This window comes from Myodes glareolus, chromosome 1 (assembly GCF_982192425.1).
Source record: "Myodes glareolus chromosome 1, mMyoGla1.1, whole genome shotgun sequence".
Taxonomy (NCBI): domain Eukaryota; kingdom Metazoa; phylum Chordata; class Mammalia; order Rodentia; family Cricetidae; genus Myodes; species Myodes glareolus.
In genome coordinates, this window is record NC_142026.1 from 127,178,917 (window position 1) to 127,194,732 (window position 15,816).

The 15,816-nt window shown below is 42.3% G+C and overlaps 1 protein-coding gene across 2 annotated transcripts; it reads right to left on the minus strand.

The window, feature by feature from the left end:
- Positions 1-561: 561 nt before the first annotated feature.
- LOC148123572 (UL16-binding protein 1-like) lies at positions 562-14,855 on the minus strand. 2 transcript variants are annotated; one of them, XM_087911898.1, is made up of 5 exons: positions 14,558-14,855; positions 6,179-6,436; positions 5,572-5,829; positions 4,894-5,003; positions 562-3,818 (listed from the first exon to the last, which is right to left on the minus strand). In XM_087911898.1, the coding sequence occupies exons 1-4, from the start codon at positions 14,646-14,648 to the stop codon at positions 4,915-4,917; spliced, it is 696 nt and encodes a 231-aa protein (XP_087768024.1). In that variant the 5' UTR covers positions 14,649-14,855; the 3' UTR covers positions 562-3,818; positions 4,894-4,914. The 2 variants fall into 2 exon arrangements, with proteins under 2 accessions (XP_087768024.1, XP_087768018.1); XM_087911892.1 differs by having other exon boundaries at positions 4,894-5,024.
- Positions 14,856-15,816: the final 961 nt, after the last annotated feature.

A 15,816-nucleotide genomic window follows, 5' to 3' on the forward strand; every position in this document is an offset into this window, starting at 1 on the left:
TATTTTTCCCAAACAACTTTTAAGTGATTAACCATGAGATATTAAAGCAAAAACAAGGATTATTAAAATGATAATTTACAGAATGTCAGTCCAGGTTAAGTTGACCATCTTTTCATTTAATTATCCCATTTTAAAATCATGCATTGTGTAATCATACAGAGACCTAATTTCGCTATTGTAATTGTGTTTCCAATCTTTTCATGTTGGAAAAACACTATCTTTTAACTAATTCCTCCTTTTCAGAATTCTCTGCTTTCTCACCAAATCTGCTAATGTTGATGATGAAGAGATAAGGTTCACTGCTGCTGCATAAAACAGTTTGAAAATTGACTGGATTTCATGTCAGCTGTCTAATTTGGCAGCAGCCCAAGAAAGCAGTTGAGGGAAAGTCCATCAGGAAAGAAAAAAAGAAATCCTTGGTGGAAGGGGAATGACTTTGACTCTCAGTAGCTCTGGCATATGAGGGGCCTGCACCTTCGTGAATTCATATCCCAAACATCTGGACACCGGAAGTAATATGAATTCTAATTAGTATTAATAATAAAAACGTAGAGTCAGATACAGGGGTTAATGCTGAAGATCAGAGAAGCAAAGTGACCAGCCACTAGAGAGTTCTTACCTCTACCAATGCTCAGACCAAAGGGGCGATCCTGTCCTTAGGTTGCATCCTCAAAGTGCTAAGACTGTCCCGGATTGCACTGCTCCTCAGACTATACTGAGCTCCTATCTCCTCCCGCCTTCTATTCCTTTCCCTACTCAGCCATGTCACTCTTTTCTCTACTTCCCTAGAGCTGGAATTAAAGGCCTGTGATCCCAAGTTCTGGGGTCAACTTTGTGGGAGCCCTATTTCTCTTTTAGACAGATTCAATCTCGTGTAGCCAAGGGTGGCCTTGAACTAACAGAGATCTGAAGAAGGATGCTTAAAAGAAATCCCACACTTGCTCAGAATTGAGAATAATAGACAGTTATTTATTTAGGAGTACTCTCACAAATCAGAATCGTCAGCTGGAATGGAGAATAGAAACTGAATCCAGAGCTGGAAAAGACAGCACTGCAAGCTTTACATTGGCATACATAGTATGAGTTCACTCCCCAGTGGGCAGGTAACTTGAAGGCTATGGGCTGTAGGATTTTCCTACAGCAGAGATCCCTCTGCCTCTGTCTTTCATCTCCTGGGATTAAAGGTGTGTGCCAATATTCCTTGATCTCTAGTGGCTTAGTTCTGCACTCTGATCTTCAGGCATGCATTATTTGTTAAACAAAATATCAATACACTCAACCACCCTTTAAAACCCCAAAAAGGTATATACTGATTTTGACAAGGCTTTTATAGATTGACAAAGAACAAAGAGAATATTACAATTACTTTACCACAAATGAAATATACATTGTCACAAAGCTTGAGAAATAAAATAAAATATCGACAAGACGATTCTTTGAAAAATTTTAGGTAAAATCATGCAAAAGAAATAGAGGTTAAAATAAAGCCACGTACAGATGAAAAATACACAGAGACTCTGGATACTGTATGTTATTATGTTCTTTCTGAATTGTTTGAATACTGAGGAAGGAGCAACAGCTGCTAAAATATATTTGTTTATAAATGTTGCTGAATTAATCCAAGATAGATATTTTTAAAATATCTTGACTTCAAAATTGAAGTCAAAAGGTATGCTACTTTGGAGAAGAGGATTTGCTTTTGTTTCCACAGGAAATGAAAGGCTGTGGATTCATTGTGAGTTAAGAAAAATCAGGTTTGATCAATGAAGATCACCTGAGAAATCACCCAGATGTCAGAGTTCTACATCCAGAACAGATTCAAGATACTGCCTGAGATGATCAAGCCTCACAGGATACTTCAGGCAGGACTTGATCATAATTCTAAATTTTCTTTAGGTCCCCAGAAGATTATCAGTGCCCCCAGTCAGCAGGAAGTAGCCTAGAAAACTACGCTCACATTCTCAAAAAATAGACTATGGATATTTTCCTTTTTTTAAAAAAAGAAAGAAAGAAGGGAAAGTAGTGTGGGAGAATGGTCTGTATTCTGTCAATTATATTTTAAATAAACACTGATTGGCCAGTAACCAGGCAGGAAGTATAGGGGGGTCAATGAGAACAAGAGAATTCTGGGAAGGAGGAAGCCCATTCCTCTGCAGTCCTGACCTGATCACAGAAGAAGCAAGATGTGAATGCCCCACTGAATAAGGCACTGAGCCACATATCTAACACAGATAAGAATAATGGACTAATAATGGGCTATATAAGTTATAAAAGTTAATAAGAAGCCTGAGCTAATGGGCCAATCAGTTTATAACAAATATAGACCTCAGGGTTATTTCTTTGGGACTTAACAATTGCAGGAATTGGGCAGGACAGAAACCCAGACAACAATGCAGCCATGCACACATTTGTAGAAACATGAACATCTGTAAACCAATCACAAGAAGAAAGTTCATAAACATCTGAGTAGAAAGATGGCATTTTAAAGATGCCAAGTCAGCAATCAGATGGCTTCCAGTAGTGAAAATAAAGAACAGACATTACCAGTGACTTCTAATAAACAACTGGTTCTAAATTTCTCTTTCCTAGAATTAGTTGTTACAGGTTTCTTTTAGTGATGCCTGAGATATCTGAATATGGCCAGTCTACTTAATGCCTCTACAGTTAACAAATTAATTAGGGAGAAATAGTACATCTTACATTAGTAATACTTCAGTAGCATCCCATAAGAGCTCAAAATCCAAGAATCAGTCAGGTGTGGTGCATATACCTTTAAGCACAATGCTGGGGATGTAGGGACAAATGGATCTCTGAGTTCCAGGACAGCCTGGTCTACAGAGTGAGTTTCATTCCATGTTGTGCTATATAGTTAGGTCCTACCTCAAAGAAATATCATTTTCAACAGTGAATTCTCCATACTTTAGGGTTCTTATGTTGTCACTGTGTGTATGTGTCATGTGTGTGTGAATGCTAGTGCATTTGTGCAAAGTACCCCTGTGCAGTCAGAGAAGACTAGTGTGAGTTCACATTACTTCCATTCCAGGTCTGGATGTGCAGAAGAACTTCTCTTAGCACAGTGGAGAGCAGCGCTGACCCAGATCTGCACCAGGAGGATGTGGATCCAGCAGCACCGTCTCTCAGGATCTTCTGCCTTTCACTGTCAGATTGTCACTGCAGGGACAGCCAGCCTGTAGGACTGAGCAGCTTCCAGGTTCTCTATCCCCAGTGTGCAAGGGCCAATTGCTGGACCTAGTGCATGTTACAGAAACTAACATATAAAAGTAATAATATCTTAAAATATTTTCTATTCATTTATGAAGTATTCCTTTGTATCATATATCCTTATATAAAAATAACAGGTACATTTCTTATTTTGTTCTATTAAAGGCTGCATAGTACAGGTTTGGTTATAATAAATATCTATTACAAAATCAATATTGTTAACAGAATTTAACTCCCAACCAAATACCTTAGAGAGGGAGGGGTCTTCCTAGTTTGTCTGACTTAAATACTGATATGATATACAGGATACTCCATTAAGGAGATCTGGTTACCCTGTTTCCTATGCTAGGAATGGGTACATAACCACAGTCTTTTCCGGATCTCTAGTTCAAGTAGTTCCATGTTAACGGTAAATCCCACCAGGGAGCACCATGGAAACAGTACAAGGTGATAAGAAAGGACCTAAGTGACTGCACAGAGTGAAACACCATGAAATGCTGTGTCCACAGCATCCTGATTCATCGGGTGGAGACTGATGGAAAGGGAGAGTGTCTGAACCAGATGAACCCTTATGACCTCTCTGGAGCATCTTCAACCTGTAGAAAGGAAACACGCCTTTTGAAGGGTCTGAGGAGAGCCTGGGTCAGTTCTCCTGGGTGCCCTGTACCAGTCATCACCACCCACAGCCATCCTCACTAATGGTCATTTAGTTCCCTCCTCCATCACCCCTGGGCTCTCCATCCTGGATCCCCTACTGTCTTCCTCCTTCTTTCCCATGTCCCAGAGCCCCAGTCCCTGCTGCAGACCTGGGAGTTCAGAATAAAGTGGTGATGACCAGCTCTGCTTCCTGACTCAGGACCTGATGGGAGGGGCTAGAGGAGTAGGGGGGAACTCTATCCAGCCTTCTTCTCAATAATTTCTCAGCCTTGGCATGACACATGACACATACAGGTATGGATGTGACTCTCCCTGCTCCTTGTTTATCTGCACAGCCTAGATTGAAGAGGTCAACCCCATCAGCAGCTCAGTTTCTCCTGTCTCCATGGGGACACTGCCCCAGGGCTTCTGGAGGCTACTGCTTCTGCTTGATTCAGTTCTATTTAGTATGTTTGAATGTGAGCCTGCATGTCTATATGTGCACTGTGTGAATACCTGGGATCTGTGAAGAAGAAGAAAGGGTAGGTTCTCCTGGACCTAGAGTTGTATAGTCATGAACTACCTTGTGGGTTCTGTAAATAGAACTCCGGTCTGATGTATGATTAGCAAGTGTTTTTTTGCCACTGTGCCATCTCTTTCTTTATATCTTCTTTATCTTTGTCTTTAGAATGGAATGCTCTTCCCTCCACACCCTAACTGGAACTAGCATGTTCTTCAGTGTTCCTGCTGTGTGAACATCTGCATCATGGAACCCTCCTGATTTGGAACCTGCTCTGATCAGACACTTTGCTGTGTTCCCTCCTCATTCACAACTGGTCTGTGACATGATCCCTGTCCTGTGAAGACTGAGCATGCACAAGTTATTACTAGCAGGTGACATGGACACCAGATCTCTTGCTTCCTTTCTCAATAAGATGCTACAGTTGAGGGACATGAGCAGGCCCTCAGGAATGGCTTCTTCCTTACTCCTCACCCACCTGTTTCTTACCCCACTCCCAACATTGCCCTCAGTACCTGTCAATGTAAGTCTTCTCCTTAGAGAAGATTCAGGAGCAAGCACATGAGAATTACCAGCAGGACAGAGATGTTATGCTTGATGGCCATGGACGAAGGCTGAACCACATCTGGAACAACAGTTGTCAAGGCTGAAGTGGAAGCACAGTGGAGTCTTTAACCAGATCTCAAAACTTTAGCTTCTTTTTGCTCAGGCAATTCAGCAGCACACAGAATTTTATCCCTATGGCTATTCAACAATGGTTTAGGTGGGTCCTGATTAGAAAGGGAGGGGATAATGTCCCCTGAGCTCAAAGACTCATGGAACTATGGAAGGGGAAGCAGGATTAGCAGGATTATGATGGGCCTCATCTTTCCTCTGGCAAGAGAGAAGCTCACCTGTGAAGATGGTGCCAGGGAAGAAGAAAGATCAAGTGAGATGAAAAGCAACAGTGAGTCTAGAATGGGGGAAAGGACAGGAAACACAAGGATGCTCAGACTGTAATGGCCAGCTAGAAGCAAAGTAGAGAACATTTAATGAGATAGGAGGAGAGGGTGAGAAATGAAAGGAATGATGGAAAAAAATGGCCATTAACTCAAGAACTCATAGTGATTAAATTATTAAACACACACACACACACACACACACACACACACGTCTCATGTGCAAAGAACTTCTTCCCCTTTTTTGTCAGTTACCTGTAGGCTCCAGCTTTTCTCCCCAGTGCAACTTCAACTCTTTAAGACAGGACCTGCAGTCTCCCTGTGAGGTCATTTTTAAGAAGCTTGGTACATACTTGTTTTCCTCTAACATCTGTTTCATACAGCTGGATCCAGGACCAATTTTTGTCCATTCTCCAGTTTTTGAGTCAGCATGCAACATTTTGAGGTAGAAGTCCCAGGATCCATTGAAATGTCCATCTACTTCATACCAACAACACATCTTGACCTGCAGATCTGTGTCCATTGGAAAGAGATCAGCCTCTGCCCTTGATAAATTCTGTTTGACTACCCAGGATCCTGCCTTCCCATCCCCTGACCTTGCTCTACCCTCCACATGTTAGCCTTGTTGCTGGACCACTTAGGTGGGAGGGACCACCAGTGATTCATTTTTTTTTTTATCCACAAAAACAATGAATGTTCCTAACCTGTCAAAAATCAGGATTTTTTTCCTTCAGGAAGCCATCTAATATGTTCTTTTATTTAGTTTGTAGTAATGGAAATTGAACCTAGGCATCACGCATGCTGGGCAATTACTCTATCACTGAGCTATATCCCCATTCCTATGGGGTTATTTGAAACTTACCTCTGATTGCAGGAGTCTTCAGATTCATGTGAAGTGCTACTTTTTTGAACAAGTCAGCTCCATCTTTCAGAGCATCACCCTGCTTTTCACAGAACTGTGTAGCATTCAACCTGTTCCCCAGAGCACCAACAGGATGGCAGTTGTTGTTAGTGTCGTAGGAAAGAAAAGTCTCTTCATTCAGTTGGCATTGGACATTGTGCCACCATAATCCAGACCCTGACTTGCCAATAGTGAAGCTGTAGCAAAGAGAAACAGCATCTGTGAAGGAAATATACAGTGAGGTTAGGAATGTGGAGCAGGGGCTCAGGGACAGTCTTTGCCTGTGGAACAAGAAAGTCTCTTTGAATAATGTCATTTTAAAAAAAGAAAGAGAGGAAGAACTAAAGGAAAAATTAAGTCTTGAACATCTTTGCTGATTCGCTCAGCTGTTGGTTCAATCCAGCCTAGACTCACCTAAGAAGGGAGTGTGTATTGAGGGACTGTTTATACTGTTAATGATGTAGGAATGGCCAAACACTGTGGGCATTACCATTCCCTGGGCAGGGGGTCTCTGGCTGGATAAGAAATCTAGCTAAGCAGGAGCTAGTGATCCAGACAGCATCCTCCATGGTTCTTGCTGTGCCTCTCTGGCTGTGAAGTGAGATCCTTACTCATAGATAATGCTGTGTGGAATAGCACATGGGACTGTCTCTGAGTATCTGCCCAGACCTCCCTCAGTGACAGACTATGACTTAGAAGTAGTATCTGTAGTGATATTTTATTTGTGTTTTAATAAGTCAAGTTTGCCTAAAGATCAGAAAATAAAGCTAACCACATTTCGTAGTCATACAGTCCAAGAAGCGGTGGCACACACCTTCAATCTCAACAGCTACAATAGTTAGCCACAGTGACTGGGCAGTGGTGGTGGATGTTTTTAATTTCAACACTAGAGAGGAATATAAGACGGGAGGAGACAAGAGCTAAGGGTCTAAGTCTGTTGTGAGTCTACAATTACACTGAGAACAGGATTGCCCAGCCTTCATGCGTGCTCTCTAGTGGCTTGGCTGCTTTGATTTTCTGATCCTCAGCTTGGACCCCAATATTTTTCTCTGGGTTTTTATTATTTGGACAAACAGACCCTGCTGAGATGAGCTGACTATGATGTCTAAAGCTTGCTATGGTTTAAAACCTGTTTGCTTTAGAACTAAGATACAGACTACACATTTGAGTGTTCTCAATTTCTGGGACACAGACATATTTTAAATAAAATATTGAGCCTAAAAATTAAAATGTAAGTTTTCCCCTAAAAAAAGACTCAAAATAAAAAATGACTAAACCCCCACTTCTCTTAAGAAGGGGACAGACTAAGGGCTTAACAGCTGCTCAGAGACTGAAAGTGGTATTTGATAGCAGCAAATGTTATTATACTCTTACTGGTAATGACCTGATATTCACAACTGCATATAAGATGATAAAAAATTGGTATTGACCAATGGTACTAAAAACAGCAGTACTGACCAAAAAATTAAAAAAAAAAAGTTGGTACTGACCAACAATATAAAATTATGATACAAAAAAGACAATTAAAGAGTCAGTATTGACCGATGATACAAAAAATTATGATTTTGACTTGTTGTTATTGGCAATTACTAAAAAGAGGTTGTGACACTGTAAATGTTGGGAGTTGATACATATGCTGAAAATTTTAGATCTAAATGGTGCTCTAAACCGTGGAAGAAACATTTTCAACTCAGGTGATTCTCTTCTCCTTTAAATAGGAGATTATAGCCTTTAAAAGCATAATTATTCATAAAGTATTATGATTTTCTCCTGACAAAAAGGTATGGCTATGATACACAGGACCTAAATGTATATTTCTCTCCACTAATCTCTTTTCTTTACAGAGATCAAGAGTCAATGACAGGTTTAAAGCTTCTTCTCCCCAGATGCCTAAGACAGAATCTTGCATACATCAATGCCTGTTCCAAAGATGGAAAAATTTGGGTAAAGGAAAATGACTTTGCTAAGCCAGGCATGATATATCTGTCCTGTTACAGAAACACAGGGATTATTAAAATTAATAAGAGAAAGTGGAGTGTAGGCCCATATTTCATATAAAATACTTGTAGCCAGGCTCTTTGGCCGTGCTTAATTTCCTAGACAGTTATAATCCTGCCTAACAGGCTGGCTACCTATCAAAGGTCAGGATATGTGGCTCCTCCTCTTTTGTTAATATATAGATTGCCTGGGCAGAGTTGTTGATTCCAAGCTGATGACTTAAGTTACAGGTGTTTTGGTAGTCCTGTGTCTCCCCAAAAGAAAATATTAATGAGTTTCCACCTTGGATTACCTGGGGAATAAAAGGTGTTTAAATAATAAACTCGGACAGATCTTCAAAAATGGATAAAACCTGAGATGCCCTTCCAATAGTACTGTGTAAACTGTGTTTCATTATTTCTCGCAGCTCCATACCGGTCAAGTTAAAAAAAATAGTTTCCATGTTGGGTCCACAGACCCTGGCACTCAATAGAAGATTTTTCCATAGGCAACGTTAAATATCCCCACCCTGTGCCAATATTTTATATGGGAGTCATTGGAAATGATACATAATCAATTTCTAATTGTTTACCAATACATGGATAGCATTTTGCTCTCTGATTTGAATGTAGATACTTTAGAAAGAATGAAAAGGCAAAGAAAATGTTACCTTCTTGGTATTTACAAATGTTCCCTGAAAAATACACACAGGAGAATTCTATTAGGTATCTAGGCTATAAACTAGGTTTACAAGAATTTAGACCCCATAAGGTGCCAGTTTGGAGAGACTGTTTGCAGACTGTTAATGACTTTCAATGATTGCTAGGAGATATTTTCCATCTATGACCCACTATTGGGATAGACCTCATGAACTGACTAATCTGGTCAAAACCTTGATAGTGAAAAAGACTTGAATAGTACCAGGAAATAATCAGCTGAAGCTGAGAGAGAATTGCCTTAGTAGAAGAGAAATTACAAAAGGCAGATGTGGATCATGTGGATTCAAAACTTAACTGAATTCTGTTCGCATTCACCTCTAAACATCCCCCTACATGAATATTAATGAGTTTGAGTTTTTATCAGTTTTCTGTAGTGAACCATGAACTCATCGAACAGCAATCTTTGAAGTTTCCAATACGAAAATAGGGCCTTTCAACAATGATTCCTCCAGGACTATGATAACACCACTAAGCTGAAAGACATCACCTAAGATTGGCTTTGGACTCCAAATGCTCAGAACAATTTAGAGGTGGCTAGCTGGGATGATCCAACCTTACAGACCACTGTAGCCAGGACTTGAGACAAGCCTTGCACTTTCCCATTACACAGAGGCTGGACAAAAAATGGTAAAGCTACCTCTCCCAGGATGTAACAGTTAACATAAATTTTCTTTTCAGTATCCTCTAAAGATACTGTCACCCCCAGACAGCAGTAAGTAAATTTAGGAACATAGTGCCCACATTTCCAAGAGGTAGGTTGGGTGGTTTTTGGTCTTTCATTGGGTTATGGATATTTGTCATTATTTAGGGGGATTGGTAAGAACTTGTTATTGGTAATGGTCAAGAAAAAAGCTTTAAAAAAGGAGGTTAAAGTTAGAGTTCTTGTTTTGAAAAAAAAAAAGTTGAATCTAGGTATGATAGGACAAAAGGGTAGATTATTGAATCTCCTCTGAAAAGGAAAAAGGAAGGATATATGTGTGTGTGTATGTGTGTGTGTGTGTGTATGCATGATTCAACAATCTCCCCCTTTAATTTTTAATGTACTTATTATATATAATAGGATACATATTATGTACTTATGTATTAAATATAAGTCAATGATCTCCCTTTTATCTTATTACATATATATCATAATATGTATGATATAGATAATAAAAATGAGATTATTAAATCTACTTTTAAGGAGCAACTGTTAGTTTTACATTAGAATGGACTTTTGTACATTGATATAAATTTAAGATTAATTTTGTTAGAACATACTATACATACCTTTCTACTTTTGTTCAAGTATTTCATTGATACAACTCATGTAATAATATAATGCAAATTTATAGTCATTGAAAGTTATCATTACCAACTATTTAGGATAGTTAGGAAATGCAGATTAGAAATTAAGTCACCTATTACAAATACACTTGTAATCATATTGTGTATGATTCCAAGGTTAAACTGAGATATACTTTAAATAGACAGGTCATCTTCAAACACTTCAAAGATCTACAGAATATGGTATTCAAGAGATTTTAATAACATAAGTTTTTTTTTTTTAAATGACAGTGAGACAAGTCTGCCACTCGCAGCACCAATCTACTTTAGAGAAGATAGTGGGTATCAAAGAAACTACACATGGAGTTTACTTTTTGTGGCAAAAGTAAGACACTGGGCAAGAAAACTCTACTGCTGCAAGTATTCTGTGCTAACAGGACAAGCAGGACACAGAAAAGAACAACTGCCAAAACTTGTCAAGACAAGGCAGGACAGTCAAAAACCCTACTTCACAGAAAAGTCTTTCAAATATTCTAGGCTGTTAGGCTGAAGATGGATGTCCCAGTGATGCAGAAGAACTTTAAGTGGCAGTCCAGGCATTTAGCTGCTTTTGTCATCTCTCACAATTTTTGGAAGCTGCTTACTTGTACTTCCTCTATACTTAGTTAATATTATCTCCTTCTGGGATCTCTGAGGGAGGTGAAGACTAGATAGTTATGGTTATAGTTATAAATTATAATTTTTCTTGTTTTTTTAAAATTAATTATAACCTTCTTTTATATTTTAGACAAAACGGGGTTTAATAAATAAAGTTTGTTTAAAGATCAGAGTACAAAACTAGCCACACTAGTGAGCCATAGAGGCCAGGTGGTACTGGTGCACACCTTTAATCCCAGCACTAGAGAGGGTTATAAGACAGGAGGAGACTGGAGCTCAGGGATTCCACAGTCAGTCTGCAGTGACACTGAGGACAGGATTATCCAGCAAGGTAGAGGAAAGAACTCTCTAGTGGTTGGTTGCTTTGCTTTTCTGATCTTCAGCTTGAAACCCAATATATGTCTCTAGGATCTTATTATTGTGCTACAGAAGTCAAATAAATCAGTTTCTCCCTTACATTGCTTTTGGTAGAGTGCTTATTACAGAAATAGAATGATATTAGAACAAAACACTGGCAGATCCCTGGGTATAATGTAGTGATTCAGAGATGGCTTCCTGGACCTGGTCAGAGGATCCCCACACTATGGGACAAAGAAAATCTAGGCTGGTTAAATCTGGCAGTAAAAGAGTGGGGATCAAAAATCTCAGAGAAGTTCATGTGCCAGAGTGGATAGAACAGCAAACATTTTTAGGGGAGGTGTGCAGAGTCCATGCTGTCTGTGGATGCTGGAGCATCCCTGCTGAGAAGCACAGTGAGAAGGACCAGGGAGAAGGGCACCAGCATGGCTGGAAGCCCCGAAATGATGATGATAATGGCTCAAGCCTAGGGGTGGTGTTAGGAAACTGTATTTCTAACTTGGAAACCCAGCAGCATGGTACAGAAAAGTTCCATAAGGTAGAATGGTCAGGAGGCAGTAATATCAAGCGCAGTGGTCCATTGATAAGTAGGAGGGACCCACCTTGAAGACTAACTGCTTAAGGGGTCATGACTAACAGAACAGAAAAATCTTAAATATAGGAAATGTTTAGCCAATCTAGATGTGGCTGGATATAAATAAATAAACACACAAAAAAGATGATGAAGAAACTAAAAGCTGCCATATCATAAAACCCCAACTCCTGTGTATATTGTTTAAATTGGGCTAGAGAGATGGTAGAGTGGTTAAGAGTAGTTTTTATTGCAGAAAATTCAGTTTTGAGTCTTAGCAATCACTAAGAATCAAGTGATTCTTAAGTGAAATAAGATCACTTAAGGGAAATAAGTCACTGGGGGAGGGGATTGGCTTCAAAACTCATTCCCATTTCTTCATATCTGGACTTTGCTTGACATTTAAGATAAGCATGGTAATGCATGGCTCTGGTCCCAGTACTCTGGAGACAGAGTAAGGCAGATGGTTATAAGTTTGAGTCCATCCAGTTCTCCACAGTGAGTTCTAAGACAGACAAAAGTATAAAGTGAGGCCTTGTCTCAAAAACCCAAACCAAACTAAAAAAATAAAAAAGTATGCTCTACACTTCCTGTGCCAGCCAGCATGCACCCCAGTTTTCATGCCTCTCTGCTGTGCGGTGATGGACTCTTGACTCTCTGAAATTCTAAGATCCCAAGCCCTTCCTTCTGTGTGTGACCATGGCCTTGGTGTTTACCACAGAACAGGAAAATGATTAATACAGCTACTATATCAATTCTGAAGTCTTCACAGGACAGACGGTCTCTGTCACACCTGCTCTACTCTTGGAGCTTGAAAGCAGCAGAGACGACAAATGCATGGAGAGCAGGGCTGGACCTGCCTCTAGTGTCCTCTGTCCAGGACGGTCTGTCAGTCTGAGGTGTCAGTCCCAGGAAATCTTCCTGGGTGGAGTTCATGGCTGTGTCTAATTGGAGAATTGGTTTGCTTGGGCAGAAGTCAGTCTGCCCCACTGTAGAGGGAAAATACACCCCACTTCCTTGTAATTCCTGGCATGGTTCTGGGCCCTGGGAAAGAGTGGTCTGTGGCCCTGGGCTATCAGAAGACCCATCAGGCCCCAGGCAGACATCATGAGGTGAGCTCTTTCCCACTAGGTTATTAGGTGGACAGATAACAGTCAGATAAAACGTCCAGAAGAGAGACATCGCTGCAGGGATACAACAGACCACTTGTGTGTTCAAAACTGCCTAGCAGGGTGAGACAGATCTCTGGTCTGACAGAACATCTCCAGTTCCCCAGATGACTGTGGAACTCTTACCTCATCCAGAGGAAGAGACTGAGGTTAGCTCTCAAGGAAGCTGCCACCTCTCCCACAGCAAGCACCTGGGGCTTCAAGGAGTGTTCTCTATGGTCATGGAATCTAAGGAGTGCATTGGACAGCAAAGGAGAGATTGAGAGGTCCTAAAGTCAGGACCTCTTCGTGTCATTTCTAGATATCCCAGACATCACAGGGAGCATAGAGCCCTCTGCTGTCTGGGCAGGAGGCAGCTTTGGCAGTGCATTTGATGACGCCCTGTGGGGACCGGCACCAGTACTGGGACACGGATATGCCCTAATCTGGGGTCAGAAAGACAGAGGACAAAGCTGCTGTCTCATTCATCAGCTTGTTTCCTTCTGCTGCTGTCACACTGAATGCAGACCTGAATATTTGATGTGGGACAGATATAGTGAGGGTTGCCAGGTAGAAAATATTTAGTGCCTGCCATTTACAGAGAAAACAAACAAACAAACAAACAAAAACCTGTCCTTCCTAAATGAACATCATTATCTGATGCCATCTCCCCAGGAGGTAGATTATGGGGGCCCAAGAGCAAGGACAGAGGCTTTTCAAACCCACTATTCAGGACCATTGCCAGAGTCCTTAGTGGAAAAGGTATATGAGGCACTGCTTAGCTGAGAGAAGCACCCATCGCCACCTGGTGGAAGAGAAGGAAGAACACTTTCAGGCTGAAGAGAACTTTCCATATCTGAAAGGGTGCCTAGGGATAGCAAAGGAGAGTTGAAACTGAGTTCGGTGGGATAAATCTGCGATTCCAGAATTTGGAAGACAAAAAGAGAGAGAGAGAGAGAGAGAGAGAGAGAGAGAGAGAGAGAGAGAGAGAGAGAGAGAGAGAGAGAGAGAGAGAGAGAGAGAGAGGATTACTGCAGATTCTATAGCCTGTGCTTTCATGTGAAATTCTGTCTTAAAACAAGAGAAAGCGAAGTAAAAGTACGAACGTGTATAGTTGTGGCTGCCTTGTCCTTGGAAACATCTATTACGATCTTCCGAGAATAGCGTGGGAAGGTGGGAAAGAAAGCTCAAACACAAATGGGTCCCGGCAAGGTGGAGGGCTTGAGAGGAATCCCCGGGAAGGCAGTCTTCAGAGCAGAGACTGCCTTAGGTCCAGGGGAGCTGTCTGAGATCGCCTCCCGGAGGGCTCCACACTGGCCACTGGGCTTAAGCTTCAGTGAGTGGTGCTGAGGGCTTCACTAGCAACTCCCCTTTGCTACTCTGTGCTCCTCATTCATGGCAACCCCTTCCGGCCCTGGCTCTGCAGCAGTGACTTTCCCCTAACTTTGTCAATCCAACGAAGAGAAAGCCTGAGGGACACTGTGACGACCAGGGCGCCCAGACTTAATTCCCAGTGATAGCGAAGAGAGAGAAGCCCAGGAGCTTCCCTGAGGAAACTTTGATCTCCCTGCTCCACGCACCTTCCTCCACGCCTCCTTAATGCTCCCCTCCCCCACTCCCATTCATTTAAGTCCCGGTAACTCACCAGGCTGCACAGAAGATCCCAGACGGCTAAGTAGAACGAAAAGGCACAGAATTAGGGAACGATTGCGTCCAGTGACTGCAGCCTTTGCCATGGTTCCTCCTGAGGCCCGGCACGCGACTGGTGTGACTGGAGCTGCGGACAGAATGGGGAGTCCTCAGTACCGCCCCGCAGATGACCTCACGAAGAGATTCGCGAAAGACTGGGCACCTGGACTGAGAATTCAGTCCTTCCTGTGCTCTAGCCATGCCGGTTCCTAGTCCTCATCTTTTCCTAGATCTCTTCTGGGTTTCATCAGGACCCTGTGGCTGGTTCTCCCTCCCAGTAGATCGGGGTACCCATTGCACACAGGCGAACGGAGCGTGCATGTGAATGGAGAGGCGAGGACACTGTGGTCCTGGGCTCCCACTCCTGCTGTCCCTTCACCTCACTCACCCGCAGCTGCACCCTCAGGGACCTTGGGCAACAGAATCAGGAAAAACAGAGACCGAATAAAATCGTGCTTTCAGAAAGTCGTCCCTACAGCTGGTTCTCTGACAAAAGTTATACCTGTATTTACCCGCCCCTGTCCTGCGGTGAGTTTCCACGCCCACAGCGATGGAAGGGCCCTGAATGTTTGTTTTTGGAGTTTCCCCTGCTTCTCTAGATCCACACTCTCACTGTCTCCCTCTAGACCAGCTCTCTGGGTTCCCTGGAACCTCCAGCCTCTTCTTCCTCACTTCCTCTTTCTCAAGTTTCTCCTCCATTCCGGACTTATTCTGGCCCCCACCCCCACCCCAGTCCCTTCCCCATCACCCCCTCAGGGTCTTGGCACCCTCAAGTTCCTGTGCCCCTGCTTGTCACGGTGGCCCCTCCCCCAGCCCCTCTACTCACTCTCCCTTCCCCCTCCATTTCCTTCCTTTCATTCTCTCCCTGTTGGAGACAGCAGCTGTCTTGTGAGGAAGGAAGTCTGAGCTTTCCTCCTTACCTCTGTAACACTGGCACCTAAGACCTTCAGGGCAGTTCTGCAACTAAAATCTCCCAATTAAAAGCAGCTTCTGGGGTCTGGAGAGAGAACTCAGGGGGTGAGAGCACCAGCTGCTCTTTGGGGACCCAGGATGGATCCCCAGCATCCACACAGCAGCTCACAGCCTGGGGAACTGAGATTCCAGGGGATTCCATGTAGGCTCCTGGTCTCCATGGGTGCTGCACACACATGGGCCAGAGAAACACACATGGATAAAGCACTCATACACATGAGATAAAAATGATTTTTCCCATGT

Coding starts and splice junctions, on each gene's coding strand:
- LOC148123572 (XM_087911892.1), bottom strand. CDS start 14,648: ATGGCAAAGGCTGCAGTCACTGGACGCAATCGTTCCCTAATTCTGTGC. Junction 5,830..6,178: donor GAAGACTCCTGCAATCAGAG/GTAAGTTTCAAA, acceptor CAATGGACACAG/ATCTGCAGGTCAAGATGTGT. Junction 5,025..5,571: donor AGAAAAGCTGGAGCCTACAG/GTAACTGACAAA, acceptor CTTCCACTTCAG/CCTTGACAACTGTTGTTCCA.